Source organism: Oncorhynchus masou, chromosome 1 (assembly GCF_036934945.1).
Source record: "Oncorhynchus masou masou isolate Uvic2021 chromosome 1, UVic_Omas_1.1, whole genome shotgun sequence".
In the NCBI taxonomy this organism is placed as follows: Eukaryota; Metazoa; Chordata; class Actinopteri; order Salmoniformes; family Salmonidae; genus Oncorhynchus; species Oncorhynchus masou.
The window spans coordinates 40,485,825-40,502,345 of record NC_088212.1 but is presented as its reverse complement, the minus strand read 5'-3'; the positions used below and the strand labels follow the sequence as shown (position 1 = coordinate 40,502,345).

General features: G+C 43.8%; 1 protein-coding gene across 4 annotated transcripts in view; it reads right to left on the bottom strand.

Annotated features, from left to right (window-relative positions):
* Positions 1-107: 107 nt before the first annotated feature.
* Positions 108-16,521, bottom strand: part of tncb (tenascin Cb) — a 50,891-nt gene continuing 34,477 nt past the window's right edge. For 2 of the 4 annotated variants that reach the window (XM_064971619.1, XM_064971611.1), the window contains exons 11-22: positions 9,356-9,631; positions 7,900-8,022; positions 7,153-7,296; positions 6,119-6,238; positions 5,479-5,622; positions 5,171-5,301; positions 4,659-4,791; positions 3,460-3,611; positions 3,115-3,211; positions 2,744-2,905; positions 2,312-2,475; positions 108-2,138 (exon numbers count right to left, since the gene is read on the bottom strand). In XM_064971619.1, the coding sequence (XP_064827691.1) occupies positions 2,028-2,138; positions 2,312-2,475; positions 2,744-2,905; positions 3,115-3,211; positions 3,460-3,611; positions 4,659-4,791; positions 5,171-5,301; positions 5,479-5,622; positions 6,119-6,238; positions 7,153-7,296; positions 7,900-8,022; positions 9,356-9,631 (1,757 nt within the window). In that variant the 3' untranslated portion in view covers positions 108-2,027. The remainder of the gene's footprint in view (positions 2,139-2,311; positions 2,476-2,743; positions 2,906-3,114; positions 3,212-3,459; positions 3,612-4,658; positions 4,792-5,170; positions 5,302-5,478; positions 5,623-6,118; positions 6,239-7,152; positions 7,297-7,899; positions 8,023-9,355; positions 9,632-16,521) is intronic. The other 2 variants (XM_064971626.1, XM_064971632.1) reach the window with 2 other exon arrangements.

Here is a 16,521-nt window from a genome sequence, read left to right as displayed (position 1 = left end):
AGCCAACTCCAAATATCAAAGGTAAAAACACATTTATGGCGGTAACTGATCGGCGTCTTAAATTATTAAAAAAATGTTTAGCTTTAGACAAGATTGAAGACTCGTCATTTTTAAACAAACTTTGTTTTATTGTAATACGTGTTACAGAGAAACACCTGTTGTTCACCCAGTTATAATCCCCCAAAAATGTTAAACCACAGAAGCACAGAACGTTTCATTACACAGGTATTCAAGGGACGGGGGTCAGTGGTTTCCTCTCCAGGCATGGGGAGGGGGGACAAAACAGAATGAGAACAACTTCTCTTTAGTTAATTTTGGTGTGCCCAAATATATGTTTATCAGCAAAGTGAACACTGTGACCTTACAATGTCAATTGGAATTAGCCATTAACCTCTTTTCAGCATCAATATATTTTGTATTTCAACACAATATTACCCTCTTAACTAAACTTCTGTAGTTAATTTTGGTGTGCCCAAATATGTTTCTCAGCAAAGTGAACAGTGACCTTACAATGTCAATTGGAATTGGCCATTAACCTATTTTCAGCATCAATATATTTTGTATTTCAACACAATACTCCCCTCTGACTTGTTGCACACATATATGTATCCATATATGTATTTCACATTTAGCAAAAATGTAACAATCACCCACCATTTCATTATATATTGAATAATAGGTCCCGCCTTGGATTTTTATAAAGGAAATCAAAACAAATCAAACACATTGACTTTTCCCTCTGGATCCTGTAGCTAAATCATGATAGCTGGAGGAACAAATAGTACAAGCTCAGGTAAATGTGTAAGAAACAATTGCACAAGCACTTGCATGGCCCACACAATCAATGGAAACACATCATGTCACCCACATATGTCTGTGTGGGATGCAGCAGATGATCTATATTCAGAATGTCATTTCTTTTCGCCCGTGTCATTTCAGATGACAGTTTGCAGGTTGAGGTGAAGACGGGATGTCGGGAAAGATAAAGGGGACAAAGGATGAGTCACACATAGACTGATGAATGACGAGATAGGACTTTCTCTGGGAACTCTCTCCATTTCACACAGACATTTAACATCGTAACGAGTCGTGCGGTTTATGAAGAACATCCGTTTTTCATCAATAATCTCACTTCAATCCAGGAGTTCAATAACATCACTTCAATCCAGGAGATCAATAACATCACTTCAATCCAGGAGTTCAATAACATCACTTCAATCCGGATGATGGAATCGAATGTACATACGGCACAGTATGTGCTTTTATTGGGTGTTGTGTTATTCAAAGAATAGAATTTCTATAATCCAGTTTAGAGGTTATCAGTATTATTGAAGAGGCCCTGACACTAAAACAAGACCACATGTATGTAGACAGCCATGCCCTCTCTGCGAACACCCTAATGAACAAGCTACTGTGGCTGGAGGAGATGGACACACTGTAGAGGCAGAAAACATCAGTATTCTACATGTTAATGTGCCATGCCATACCAGACTCAAATGCACCCCTCCGCTTAGTGCTGTAACATTGTGAGAGTGAGAAGAAAGAAAGAAATGCTTTATACTCGGGTTTCATAGATTAAGCTCTCTTTGGTGTATGTTTAATCGGCGTGGGCTGGGTTGGTGGAGTTAATTTTTTTTCACATCAATTTGGCTTTGACAGTATTTATACTGCACACAACCATTTTGTATCAGGTGGGGTTGGGTAGTGGAATTTGTAGTGAATTTGACTGAATCTGTGCTTATTTCTGTGAGTGAGCAGGAGGAGGGGTGTAATTTGAGGTGGCTGGGCTCTTGGCAGTGGCTTTGGTAGCTGCGGGGATGTGTGGGTTGTGTCCCAAATGGCACTCTATTCCCTATGTAGTGCACTACTTTTGACGAGGGCCCGTAAAGTAGTGCACTACACAGGGAATAGGGTGCCATTTGGAATGCTACCCTGGAATCAGCAGGGGCAGAGGATGGAGGATGGGTTCAGGGGTCACGAAGCGGAGCGACAAGGAGAGGGGTCGGAGCGTGGATTGGTCGGTTGGTTTACGATCGCTTCCTTCTTCCCTCAAAGTTCCTGAAGTTGGATGGCCTGATCTTCATCTCAGCAAACTCAATGGAGTGCTCGTGGCCTTTCCAATGGAACCAGTTGACTCCCTGAAGAACATTTTTTTTTATTAACACAAATGCCTTGCAGTTCATCCTTTGCATAGTCAATTTGTATCCAAACATTTCTGTCAATAGTTTCATACTGCACTACAGAAGTATTTTTGAAATATGGATGTAGAAATTGCTGTTAGTTTTGTACTTTCAAATATATGTGCGCTCACCTTGCTATGACTGTCATCTCCATATCGTCCCATAAGGTTGACACGATGGCAATTCTTATACCAGAAGGCACCCTTGTAGGACAGGGCACAGTTTGTGACGGCGATGTCATTGTCATGGTCGTAGGTTGAGAATGGGCGACCATGGTGGTAGGTCATAGAATCACCTACACAGGGCAGCAGAGAGAAAGTGATCGGACTTGAGGAAGGAGGTTTTGAATCCATGCTGACGTCATACTCACACCTAACACCATGTCAAGTCCTTTATAACTTCAGTTTATCCTATCTATTTGGTTGTGCATCCCAAACGGCACCCTATGCCCTATATAGTGCACTACGTTTGGGCTCTGGTCAAAAATGGCGCACCATGTAGGGAATAGGGTGCTATTTGGGATGCAGGCATGTAACTAATGGTTGTAGAGAAGGAAGGCTGACCCGCGGTACCACTGTAGCCTCCAACGTGGACCTTGTAGCGACTGCGGGGATCAGAGACAGAGAACTTGTCATACTGGGCGTAGGCTACATCCCCCTTGTCTCTGAGGTCCACACGAAGTTCATACTGTCCTGCTACTGTGATCTTATGGAGGTTTGACAGGCCTTTGGAGAAAAAGATATCAAGTCAAGGTGATATGCTTGACTTTTTATGTAAATGTAGGAACTGTGGACATGAATTTCCTCTGTGGAGGACAGTAAAACATATCTCATCTAAAAGATTTCAAACATTTGACAAAATACTCCTGATCACACAGTGGTGCTATAGCCTAATCAATTTGTGTGTTGAAATGTTTTCCATAATATGACCATACCGAGCCAGAACTCGTCGTTCATGTCCCCAAAGCCAGCAGTGTAGTTCCTCCAGTTACGGAAGAACTCCAGTTTACCGCTCTGGCGTCGGACAAACACCTGCATGGGATCGGGCCAAACTACATCAGCTCACTCATTCTAACATCATATGGACTAAGATCCATTGCACCACATTAGATACATCGGAATCAACACGGTTTAGAACCGCTTATGCGTTTGTTCATATAGTCAGTGTTATAACTCATTATAAAGCATGATAAAGGATGTGATATAAAGCATTATACGTATGCACTTCATAGGAAGTTTTGCCAAGTTGGGTTGCGCAGTTTCCCGGCCCGGTGACTTACAATCCATCCACCTCCATCCGTGTCCATGTCACAGTAGACCTGTATGGGCTGACTCTCATCTCCACCCAGGTAGATGGTGTGAACACCAGACGCTGTGTCTCCATTCAGCAAGGCCTGGGAGCAGTCCCTAGGGTGTTTGTACAGCACGCCAACTATGCAGGCACGCACACACATGCACACGCACACACGCACACACGCACACGCACACGCACACGCACACACACACACACACACACACACACACACACACACACACACACACACACACACACACACACACACACACACACACACACACACACACACACACACACAGAGGATTAGTTACTAAACAGTTCCATCTGCCCAACAAACTCTACACTTGAGATTAATATTGAATAGAGACGGTCTCAGTGGATGGTGAACAGAACAGAGGGTACAGTGACAATCCACTGAGGCCATCTCTATTCATTATTCATGACATTTGTTGTTAAACATACAGTACCGTTCAAACGTTTTACGGTCACTTAGAAATGTCCTTGTTTTAGAACGAAAAGCCTGTTTTTTTGGGGCCATTAAAATAACATCAAATTGATCAGAAATACAGTGTAGACATGGTTAATGTTGTAAATTACAATTGTAGCTGGAAATGGCAGATTTTTAATGAAATATCTACATAGGTGTACAGAGGCCCCTGTGTTCCAATGGCACGTTGTGTTAGCTAATCCAAGTTGATCATTTTAAAAGGCTAATTGATCATTAGAAAACTCGTTTGCAATTATGTTAGCACAGCTGAAAACCATTGTCCCGATTTAAAGAAGCAATAAAACTAGCCTTCTTTAGACTAGTTGAGCATGTGGAGCATCAGCATTTGTGGGTTCGATTAGAGGCTCAAAATGGCCTCTGTATGCCTATGTAGATATTCCATTACAAATCTGCCATTTCCAGCTACAATAGTAATTTACAACATTAACAATGTCTACACTGTATATTTGAAGTTATTTTAAGGGCATTTCTAAGTGAGCCCAAACTTCTGAACAGTAGTGTATATTTTCATATTTTAGCGTTTATGGACAGGGACAGTCGGGTAGACAGATCCAGAGGAAAACAGAGAGTAGGGGCCGAGGCAGGATCCATAATCCTATTTCCAGAAGGTATGTTCGGTCCGGAGTCAGCAGAGCTTCCACTAGACTCCAGCATCACTATGGTAACACACTCACTGGTGGTGAAGACGGTGGTGATGACTCTGCTCCTCTTGGGCCCTGCGATGGCTTGCAGTCTGACGGAGTACTCAGTGGAGGCACTCAGCTGGGCCATGTTGTAGGAGGTGGCTGTGGGGCTCAGAACAACCTCCTGGAGGAACACCACAACACCACACTAGTCAGAATATACGCCAGAAATACAGAATTAATCATACATAACATTGGATTTAGATAGGACAGTGTCCATATTACCTCAAACTGTGAGACTGTGTCTGTCCTAACATAGACACTGTAATATAGTGATTGTCTAGATCCCAAATATCTATACATCAATAGGTTGTTTTTTTTTACTCTCCAATGACGCATCATTATGACCTCTTGGACAAAACAATCATCTATTCTAGAATTGAAAGAATGCAAGGTTGTTCCACCCATAGAAATAGGTTTCGGATTAGAATAGATTCTACTGGAATAGAATAGATTATATTTCTACGGCTCCATTTCTGTGGCTCCAGCAGACCACTACTTACCCGGATTGTGCCGTCAGCTGACTCGAAGCTGAGGATGTAGCCGGTGATGTCAGCGCGTGGGGCCTTCCAGGTCAACATGGCGTTCTCTGTCTGGATGTTACTGGCTGCCAGGCCCTGAGGGGCATCCACATCTAGGGGAGAGAGAGCATAGTTCAGACTGCGTACCTCTTATTTTGACCTTCTTTTTGCAGGTTCAGGTTGTTTGTTTGAAGTGGTAGGGGGAGAAAAAAAAACAACTGGCAGACTTGGAAGTGAGAGTTTGTGTGTGGGAGGGAATGTTCTAGGTCTTGGCCCTTTAGGCCACTCACCAGTGGTGAACTCAGTTGTGGTGACGGCGCTCTTAGCAGACGCTCTCATGGCATAGACCTTGACAGTGTAGTGGGTGGCAGGGGTCAAGGAGCTCATTTCAAACTCGACAATGTTCCCAGACACTCTCTCCATCACTGGGGAAACTACACACACAGAACACAAAGATACAGTAAGAATACAGAGATAGACAGAGATAGTCAGAGACAGTCAGAGACAGTCAGACAGACAGACAGACAGACAGACAGACAGACAGTCAGTCAGAGATTAGACAGTGACAGTCAGAGAGACAGACAGACAGACAGACAGACAGACAGACAGACAGACAGACAGACAGACAGACAGACAGACAAGGACAGACAGAGACAGAAACAGGCAGAGACAGACAGAGACAGTAAAGGAGAGTATCCGTACAGACACAGTAAGGGCCCGATCAGCATCTGTCTAAAATATTCTGGCAAGGAGATTAAAGCAATCTGTCAATTTAGATCTCTCCTTAAATCCAAACAATGAAGGAACATACAACACACGCAATGGGAGGCCTAATGCCTTTTCTCCCACAATCCCTTGTAATATACTGTACATCCAGATGGTGTGTTTGTGTGTGTGTGTGTGTGTGTGTGTGTGCTTGTGATACTGTACCAGTGTCTGCGCTGTAGGTGATGACATATCCGTCTACAGTGGCGATGGCAGGCTGCCAGTGGAGCAGAGCCTGAGTGTCAGTGATGTTGACTGCGGTCAGACCACGGGGCTTGTCCAGAGCTGTCCCATAGAACACGCACGCACGCAGACAGACAAACAATATGGTTACTCTGAGCAGAACCACATCAAATACCTCCCCAAGGATAGAGATATGTTCTGTTGTTAAACGGAAACACAAAGCCTATCCACCCCCAGCCATGCTCCATCTGTGCACACTAACAGCTTTCACAATGGTCTACGCGCTCAGCCTTTAGAGACGGGTTACCACCATTAATGTTTGATGCTTTGCAGAGCGTACAAAGACATGCCTATAATTGCTGTGGGGATGTACCCTGAGTGTACAAAACATTAGGAACACCTGCACTTTCCATGACACACTGACCAGGTGAATCCAGGTGAAGCTGTGATCCCTTACCGATGTCACCTGTTAAATCCACTTCAGTCAGTGTAGATGAAGGGGAGGATACAGCTTAAAGAAGGATTTTTAAGCCTTGAGACAATTCAGAGGGTGAATGGGCAAATATTTAACTGCCTTTAAACAGTGTATGGTAGTAGGTGCCAGGCGCACCGGTTTGAGTGAGTAAAGAACTGCAATACTGCTGGGTTTTTCCAAGCTCAACAGTTTGCCGTGTGTATCAAGAATGGATATTCAGCCAACTTGACACAGCTGTGGGAAGCATTGGAGTCAACATGGGCCAGCATCCCTGTCGAACGCTTTCGACACCTTGTAGTCAATGCCCCGAAGAATTGAAGCTGTTCTGAGGTCAAAAGGGGGTGCAACTCAATATTTGGAAGGTCTTCTTAATGTTTTGTACACTCAGTGTCTTAAGTATGTGTATGTAGTCTTGCGTTAAAGTAAACTAAAGTCTTGTCTGCATCCCAAATAGGGTTCTGGTCAAAAGTAGTGCACTATATAGGGAATATGGTGCCATTTGGGACACATCCCTTGTGTTGTGAACAAGTGTGAGTCTCACCTGTGGTTACGCTGCTGGAGCCTGGCTCACTCTCCTTCTGTCCCTTCACAGAAATGACGGACACCTGGTAGGTAACTCCAGGGGTCAGGTTTGGCAGCACAGTCTGAGTCTCAGTTCCACCCACTATCACAGTCTTGGGAGTGCCTACACACACACACACACACACACAGACACACACGGTCAAAAGACACACACACACGGTCTGATTCTGTCTACAAAGTTAGTGTCATAAGTGTATTATAATGCAAGGCATTCTAAAGCATTTTGCAGATATACTTCATAGAATTTGCTCCCAAAAAGTGTTTACGTTATCATCAAGTAGTGAGGTGAAATTGTGAACCAGTAGCGAAGCAGTTGACATTGAAGTTGTGTTGACACCCTGCTTTCAAACTGCCACATCCTCTCACATAGACAGAACAGCCACTAGAGGGCAGAATGAGACTAACATAGAATTCCACAGGATAGATCAGTTCTTTTTACAGAGACTCACCTTATTTATTTTTCATTGATTCAATGATTAACGAATGCCATATGCCCACGCCATACGTGTCAATGACCTACCCCTGGTTCTGCAGCCACTGTATGAACAGTATAGGTATGTATCACAGGAGGTTGGTGGCACCCTCCTTGGGGAGGACGGGCTCGTGGTCATGGTTGGAGCGGAATGGTTTCTATGTGTTTGACGCCGTCCTCCCCTTAGCAGCCTCCACTGGTATGTTTAATATAGGTATATCTGTATGTACTCACCTCCCTGAGCAGCGACATACGTGATACGGTAGCTGTCCACTCGAGCTCTGGGGATTGCCCAGTGTACGGTGGCAGAGGTATCAGTGACTTCAGAGAAACGGATGCCCGTGGGGGTGCCCAGCCCTGGCATAGGATAAATGATAGAGAGTACAACAAACACACAGAAGACAGGTAGCTAGTTAGCTAAAGACTCCGTGGGCAGGCTTTTAAAGTGAAGAGAAATGTATACCAGATCTTAAGATATCAAATAATGCCTCGTCACATTTTTTAAAATAAAATAATACTGGTTACAAATTTAAAACAAAGAATTTGAACAGGAAAACACATCCCTCAATACATCCGTAAAGATCATATTCAATCCATTAATAATCCAGAAAATACACATTATTCTACTATTTTAGTGTGAGCAGATACACCAGCATTGAGAACCACTAGTTAAAGTAGATAAAAGGAGACTGAAACAAAGAGGCAAGCGCCTGTCGTCAGCACTGAGCCACAGGATCCGTGTGACAGACATGACAGGGGGAGATGAACTTGCCCCCATTGCAGACACACTAACGTGAAACATGCGGCAGGGCCATTGGACCCGAGAGTGAAGCCATACCCCCAGAGAAGGCAGGGGACAGCAAGAGAGAGAGCCATTCAGACACTCAACAGACAACTTTGCCTTTACAGTTTAAAGACAATTAGACAAACCCATTTAGGGGCAAGCCAGCCAAAGACAACATTGGACACAACTTAACAGATAGAGACAAAAAAAAACGGAGCAAATTAATAGATGAGTAAATCTCCTGAGCAGTTCTCTGGACCCCCGTGAATGAGAGGCCATCAGAAGCTGAGTGTGGTATTTACACAGACAGACGCAGACAGACAGACGCAGACAGACAGACAGACAGACAGACAGACAGACAGACAGACAGACAGACAGACAGACAGACAGACAGACAGACAGTGTGTTGGTTCACAGACGCTGGGGCTGGTTTAAGATGAGAGGACTGCTGGATGATTCCTGTGGAATAACTCAAGAGTGCTGACAGACAAGACAATGACAGGACAGTGAACACTGAACAGACATGCCCAACTGGGTTGACAAACCATGATGAGGCACATCACACACAGCTGCTGACACATGACACACAAGGCAGCCCAAGCAGGTTTTAATAATTAATTTGCAAAGCTAACTGTTTATAATTCTACCAGATTGCTGCCTTGAACAAATATTATCACACAATGTTATCAGGTTAGTAAACAAAAATGGCTGCAGGGATGGAAAATATTCAACACTGACCCAACGTTGACCCCATTTCCATGCTGTTGTTTTAGGAGTACACATTGAGATGTTGAGAATATACCATTTACAGTATTAAAAGAAGCTGACACGTTGTAATGAATACATTCCTAACATAATCAATCCAGTAGCCCTAGGCCATTGCTGGTGTGATGTCATACCGCGTACCTGTTTTTGCCACCACGGAAATAGAATTGGAGAGCTGTCCCGAAATGACTCCATAGAGCTCAATGTTGTACTCTGTGTCCTCAATTAGCTCAGTAAGCACTGTTGTTCTCTCCTCCCCAGGCACGACCACCTCTTGCGGAGAAGCGAGGTCGTCGCTTGTATCATTGATCATAATGACAAAACTATCAAAGAGGTCCTCTTCCGCTGACCAGGCCAGTTTACAGCTGTCTGGTGTGATGTCGGAGACCAAGAGATACTCCACGATGGGTTCAGCTTCTGGGTGATAAGGGAAGACATGTTGTTTTTGTCCCCTGGACCTCAAGAGTACTTAAATAAGTTCTTATGAAGATTACAGAATATCAGGAAGTAAAAGTTATTCAAATCTGTGTGTACAATAGACATCACAATTAGTTATGGATCCATATCAATCTATGGATCCATATGAGTCAAACAAGAAGATCAGGTTCACAAGATGCAATAATTAAGAGTTGTTACATACCCCATCCTGGGGGAAATTAAGAGTTGTTACATACCCCATCCTGGGGGAAATTAAGAGTTGTTACATACCCCATCCTGGGGGAAATTAAGAGTTGTTACATACCCCATCCTGGGGAAATTAAGAGTTGTTACATACCCCATCCTGGGGGAAATTAAGAGTTGTTACATACCCCATCCTGGGGGAAATTAAGAGTTGTTACATACCCCATCCTGGGGGAAATTAAGAGTTGTTACATACCCCATCCTGGGGGAAATTAAGAGTTGTTACATACCCCATCCTGGGGGAAATTAAGAGTTGTTACATACCCCATCCTGGGGGAAATTAAGAGTTGTTACATACCCCATCCTGGGGGAAATTAAGAGTTGTTACATACCCCATCCTGGGGGAAATAAAGAGGTTATTTCCAAGAATTATAATGATTTTCATGTTGACTTTGTGTTCACTCAAACTCATTGTGTCAGGCATAACTGGCGTGGTAACTTAGGCATCTTAATAGGTTTTGACACAACATTAACACGGGTAGAAAACCTTGTGCTTAGTGTATGTGCCGATCACATCCACTGTGGTGAGTGTGTAATGTTACAAAATTCCTGGAATTTTCAATAAATTCCATGGTTTTCCCAAAATCCCGTTTGGCGGTATCCCGGAATCAGGAATGAATTAAGCAAGAAATCCAAAGCCCTCCAACCAGGATTTCTGGAAAACCAAGGAATTTATTGGAAGTTCCAGGAATTGTGCAACCCTAGGTAAGCATGAAAGCAACAACATGTATTTTATCGGTGTACACTGATACGAAAAGTAATCTACATTCAGAAGAAAAGGAACATTAGACAGACTCAGCCAGAGTTTTACTAGAGTTTTAAGAGCTTGGGTGACGTCAGTCAACGGTGTTAACTAGTCATTAGCAGTAGCTAATAATGGCTGAGGAAGAGTAGAGGAGCTGAGCCAGCAGGAGTCTACAGCTGTTAGAGGAAGTGCTCGGCAGAAGTCAGAGAGTTAGACCGACTGCCAGCAATGCAGCATACAGACAGCAGCTCGTTAAACTAAAGCTGCTTCCTGGAGAAACCGAGTTGCAGATGGATAGAAGGTGGCCCACAGTGGTTTTAAAGTATCTCTGCTATATATGAGAGACGGACTGTCGTAGACCTCGAAGTGGACTCAATGCCACCTCAGTGCCACTTGGCTAGATACAGGGACATAACTCATTAGAACACTACACCAAACGTTTCGGTCGCAAGGTCTTGAGCCAGTGTGAACCCAGAGGATTCGGCTGACGTGAAACGAGGGAACTGGTGGAAGAGTAGACAAATCCCAGGTGCTGTCACTCTTTGTTAGGAGTGGAGCAGGCCTGCTTTAGATACAGTAGTCAGCCAGTCAGTCAGGGAAGCAGGGAGGGTGGTAGAGAGGGACATGGAGGCCCTGGTCAAAAGTAGTGTACTATACAGTGAGGCAAAAAAGTGTAATTTTCATCATAGGTACACTTCAATTATGACAGACAAAATGAGAAGAAAAAAAATATTTATTTGCAAATTATGGTGGAAAATAAGTATTTGGTCAATAACAAAAGTTTATCTCAATACTTTGTTATATACCCTTTGTTGGCAATGACAGAGGTCAAACGTTTTCTGTAAGTCTTCACAAGGTTTTCACACACTGTTGCTGGTATTTTGGCCCATTCCTCCATGCAGATCTCCTCCAGAGCAGTGATGTTTTGGGGCTGTTGCTGGGCAACACGGACTTTCAACTCCCTCCAAAGATTTTCTATGGGGTTGAGATCTGGAGACTGGCTAGGCCACTCCAGGACCTTGAAATGCTTCTTACGGAGCCACTCCTTCGTTGCCCGGGCAGTGTGTTTGGGATCATTGTCATGCTAAAAGACCCAGCCACGTTTCACGTTTCATCTTCAATGCCCTTGCTGATGGAAGGAGGTTTTCACTCAAAATCTCACGATACATGGCCCCATTCATTCTTTCCTCAGTCGTCCTGGTCCCTTTGCAGAAAAACAGCCCCAAAGCATGTTTCCCACCCCCATGCTTCACAGTAGGTATGGTGTTCTTTGGATGCAACTCAGCATTCTTTGTCCTCCAAACACAACGAGTTGAGATTTTACCAAAAAGTTCTATTTTGGTTTCATTCATTTCTCCCAATCTTCTTCTGGATCATCCAAATACTCTCTAGCAAACTTCAGACGGGCCTGGACATGTACTGGCTTAAGCAGGGGGACACATCTGGCACTGCAGGATTTGAGTCCCTGGCGGCGTAGTGTGTTACCGATGGTAGGCTTTGTTACTTTGGTCCCAGCTCTCTGCAGGTCATTCACTAGGTCCTCCCGTGTGGTTCTGGGATTTTTGCTCACCGTTCTTGTGATCATTTTGACCCCACGAGGTGAGATCTTGTGTGGAGCCCCAGATCGAGGGAGATTATCAGTGGTCTTATATGTCTTCCATTTCCTAATAATTGCTCCCACAGTTGATTTCTTCAAACCAAGCTGCTTACCTATTGCAGATTCAGTCTTCCCAGCCTGGTGCAGGTCTACAATTTTGTTTCTGGTGTCCTTTGACAGCTTTTTGGTCTTGGCCATAGTGGAGTTTGGAGTATGACTGTTTGAGGTTATGGACAGGTGTTTTTTATACTGATAACAAGTTCAAACAGGTGCCATTAATACAGATAACGAGTGGAGGACAGAGGAACCTCTTAAAGAAGAAGTTACAGGTCTGTAAGAGCCAGAAATCTTGCTTGTTTGTAGGTGACCAAATACTTATTTTCCACCATAATTTGCAAATAAATTCATTAAAAAATGCTACAATGTGATTTTCTGGATTTTTTTTCTCATTTTGTCTGTCATAGTTGAAGTGTACCTATGATGAAAATTACAGGCCTCTCTCATCTTTTTAAGTGGGAGAACTTGCACAATTGGTGGCTGACTAAATACTATTTTTTGCCCCACTGTATATGGGGTGGCAGGTAGCCTAGTGGTGAGAGTGTTGGACTAGTAACCAAAAGGTTGCAAGATCAAATCCCCCGAGCTGACAAGGCAAAAATCTGTCGTTCTGCCCCTGCCCCCTCCTAGGCCGTCATTGAAAATAAGAATTTGTTCTTAACTGACTTGCCTAGTTAAATAAAGGTTAAATAAAATATAGGTAATGGTCAGAATAGCCATTTGGGACACATACCTTCTCAACTTCTTTCAGAAGTGTGTTGAACATACATTTACACAAACTAATCAATCAATGGAGACAGACTGACAGTGTTTGTATGGATACTTCACAGTGTTGTAAATGGATTAGGCTAATGTCAATCATCGCTATCTGAAAAAAACATGTTAGCTCCAAAACAGAAACTTTTCAGTAAATGGGGAAAAAAACAGCCATATTTTCCCTTTAACTAACATACAATTACGAAACGTTGGGGTTGGGGCTGGTTTCTCTTCAGATCATTAGCATGCAGACAATGGGCTTCAGAGCAGACTTGAATATGTGCCACATTGAGCCATGGTCCCAGCAAGCCGCAACAGTCCCTGGCACCCCAACACCAGGCGCCAGGCTCCTGGCCACAGTGTCAATGTGAGCATGAGAATGAGGAGCAGAGGGTCTGGGAGCGGAGCAGAGCGGTCTGAGTCGAGGGATGGAGGGAGAACTGGGGGTGCATACAGAACAGAGTCTTCACAGAATGAAACAAAAGCTCCTCAGGGACTTGAAGAAACCACTGACTCTCCATCTATCCATTTGCTGAATCATCATTATCTGGGAACAGCTGAACTATCATGTGCTTTTGATGTTTACTGACAATGATACAATACCCGTATTGTTTATACTGCGAGTAAGCAATGGAAAAGCTTCCCTTTGTCAAAATAAAGAATCATTTAAAATTCGCTTTGAAAGGATCATTTCAAATATATCCCTTTTCAAGTGACCAAATAAGTAGATGAGGGACAACTAATTTGACGTTGTTTTTTTGTTAGTAGGTGAGATGCAAGACAGAAAGCGAGACCTCAATAGAACAAAGCTATGTGTGTGTGCATCCTGGTCTCTATGTGAGTGTTTCTGTAGAGTGGGTGGTACCAGGGATCTCTATGTGAGTGTTTTTGTAGAGTGGGTGGTACCAGAGGTCTCTATGTGAGTGTTTTTGTAGAGTGGGTGGTACCAGGGGTCTCTATGTGAGTGTTTTTGTAGAGTCGGTGGTACCAGGGATCTCTATGTGAGTGTTTTTGTAGAGTGGGTGGTACCAGGGGTCTCTATGTGAGTGTTTTTGTAGAGTGGGTGGTACCAGAGGTCTCGATGTGAGTGTTTTTGTAGAGTGGGTGGTACCAGGGGTCTCTATGTGAGTGTTTTTGTAGAGTTGGTGGTACCAGGGGTCTCTATGTGAGTGTTTCTGTAGAGTGGGTGGTACCAGGGGTCTCTATGTGAGTGTTTTTGTAGAGTTGGTGGTACCAGGGGTCTCTATGTGAGTGTTTTTGTAGAGTTGGTGGTACCAGGGGTCTCTATGTGAGTGTTTTTGTAGAGTGGGTGGTACCAGAGGTCTCTATGTGAGTGTTTTTGTAGAGTGGGTGGTACCAGGGGTCTCTATGTGAGTGTTTTTGTAGAGTCGGTGGTACCAGGGATCTCTATGTGAGTGTTTTTGTAGAGTGGGTGGTACCAGGGGTCTCTATGTGAGTGTTTTTGTAGAGTGGGTGGTACCAGAGGTCTCTATGTGAGTGTTTTTGTAGAGTGGGTGGTACCAGGGGTCTCTATGTGAGTGTTTTTGTAGAGTTGGTGGTACCAGGGGTCTCTATGTGAGTGTTTCTGTAGAGTGGGTGGTACCAGGGGTCTCTATGTGAGTGTTTTTGTAGAGTTGGTGGTACCAGGGGTCTCTATGTGAGTGTTTTTGTAGAGTTGGTGGTACCAGGGGTCTCTATGTGAGTGTTTTTGTAGAGTGGGTGGTACCAGAGGTCTCTATGTGAGTGTTTTTGTAGAGTGGGTGGTACCAGGGGTCTCTATGTGAGTGTTTTTGTAGAGTTGGTGGTACCAGGGGTCTCTATGTGAGTGTTTCTGTAGAGTGGGTGGTACCAGGGGTCTCTATGTGAGTGTTTTTGTAGAGTTGGTGGTACCAGGGGTCTCTATGTGAGTGTTTTTGTAGAGTTGGTGGTACCAGGGGTCTCTATGTGAGTGTTTTTGTAGAGTGGGTGGTACCAGAGGTCTCTATGTGAGTGTTTTTGTAGAGTGGGTGGTACCAGAGGTCTCTATGTGAGTGTTTTTGTAGAGTGGGTGGTACCAGAGGTCTCTATGTGAGTGTTTTTGTAGAGTGGGTGGTACCAGAGGTCTCTATGTGAGTGTTTTGTAGAGTGGGTGGTACCAGAGGTCTCTATGTGAGTGTTTTTGTAGAGTGGGTGGTACCAGAGGTCTCTATGTGAGTGTTTTTGTAGAGTGGGTGGTACCAGGGGGCTAACTGATCTGAAATGACAGGTGAATTCTCTCCATGACAGCAGAAGTATGCAGAGGCCAGGTTCATCCATGTACTCTATGCTGTAAAACAGATGGCTGTAACCAAACTGAAACCCAACTTAAATCCCAACTGAAAATAGATTACTACATTGAACAACACTCAAAAGGCTAGGGCCGGCCCTGAGGCTAGGGCCGGCCCTGAGGGCCCTAAGAAAGATTTGGTTGGGCGTCCCCACTACCTTGCTGGCAAAACATTTTAGTGGCACCCGTCCAGAACATTTTGAAGTTGAAAAGTTCATTTCTTGCAATTCTACACATTTTGCCATGGGTATACATTTTGCCATGTGGCGGAGAGAAAATGTTGCAAATTTAGAACTAATTTCATGCAACTCTACTAGTTTTGCCACTGCATACAAATACTTATTATTACTTATTGTAACTACTGCTTAACTTCTTAGCCCACTGACAGTTTAGAAATGCTTCAGGTGCTTTTTATCTCATGGCACGTCCTGACAGGCAGATAGTGTGCTAAGGGTGGATCAAAGATTGATTCACCGTAGGCCATGTCAGGCCTCATGTGAACTGAATCATTTTTGTCTGGGTGGGGTGGTTCTATAACGTGGACGGTTGGTTTCAAAACATCTTTTACAGTCAGTGCATCAAAGTGAGGGAAACACACAATGTGGGAAGAGGTATTGTTAGGTGATAATGGGTTATGGGAGAGGCATGATTTGAGTGGCAAGAGGTTAAAACTTGTGTTTTTTGTGTATTGTGAGGTCAGGCATTAGAGAGGTTGGGCACTGATGATGGGTGATGAGGCCTGGCTCTCAGGTGGCTTTTCAATTCATTCCAAAGTTTTTCGTTGGGGTTGAGGTCAGGGCTCTGTGTAGACCAGTCAATTTGAAGGGGTTTCCAAATACTTTTGGTCATGCAGTATATTTCCTGTGTCCCAAATGTCACCCTATTCCAGAACCCTATCGGCCCTGGTCAAAGGTAGTGCACTATATACAGTTGAAGTCGTAAGTTTACATACACTTAGGTTGGAGTCATTAAAACTAGTTTTTCAACCACTCCACAAATTTCTTGATAACAAACTATAGTTTTGGCAAGTCGGTTAGGACATTTACTTTGTTTACGTACACTAAGTTGACTGTGCCTTCAAACAACTTTCCAGAAAATTATGTCATGGCTTTAGAAGCTTCTGATAGGCTAAATGACATACTTTGAGTCAATCGGAGGTGTACATT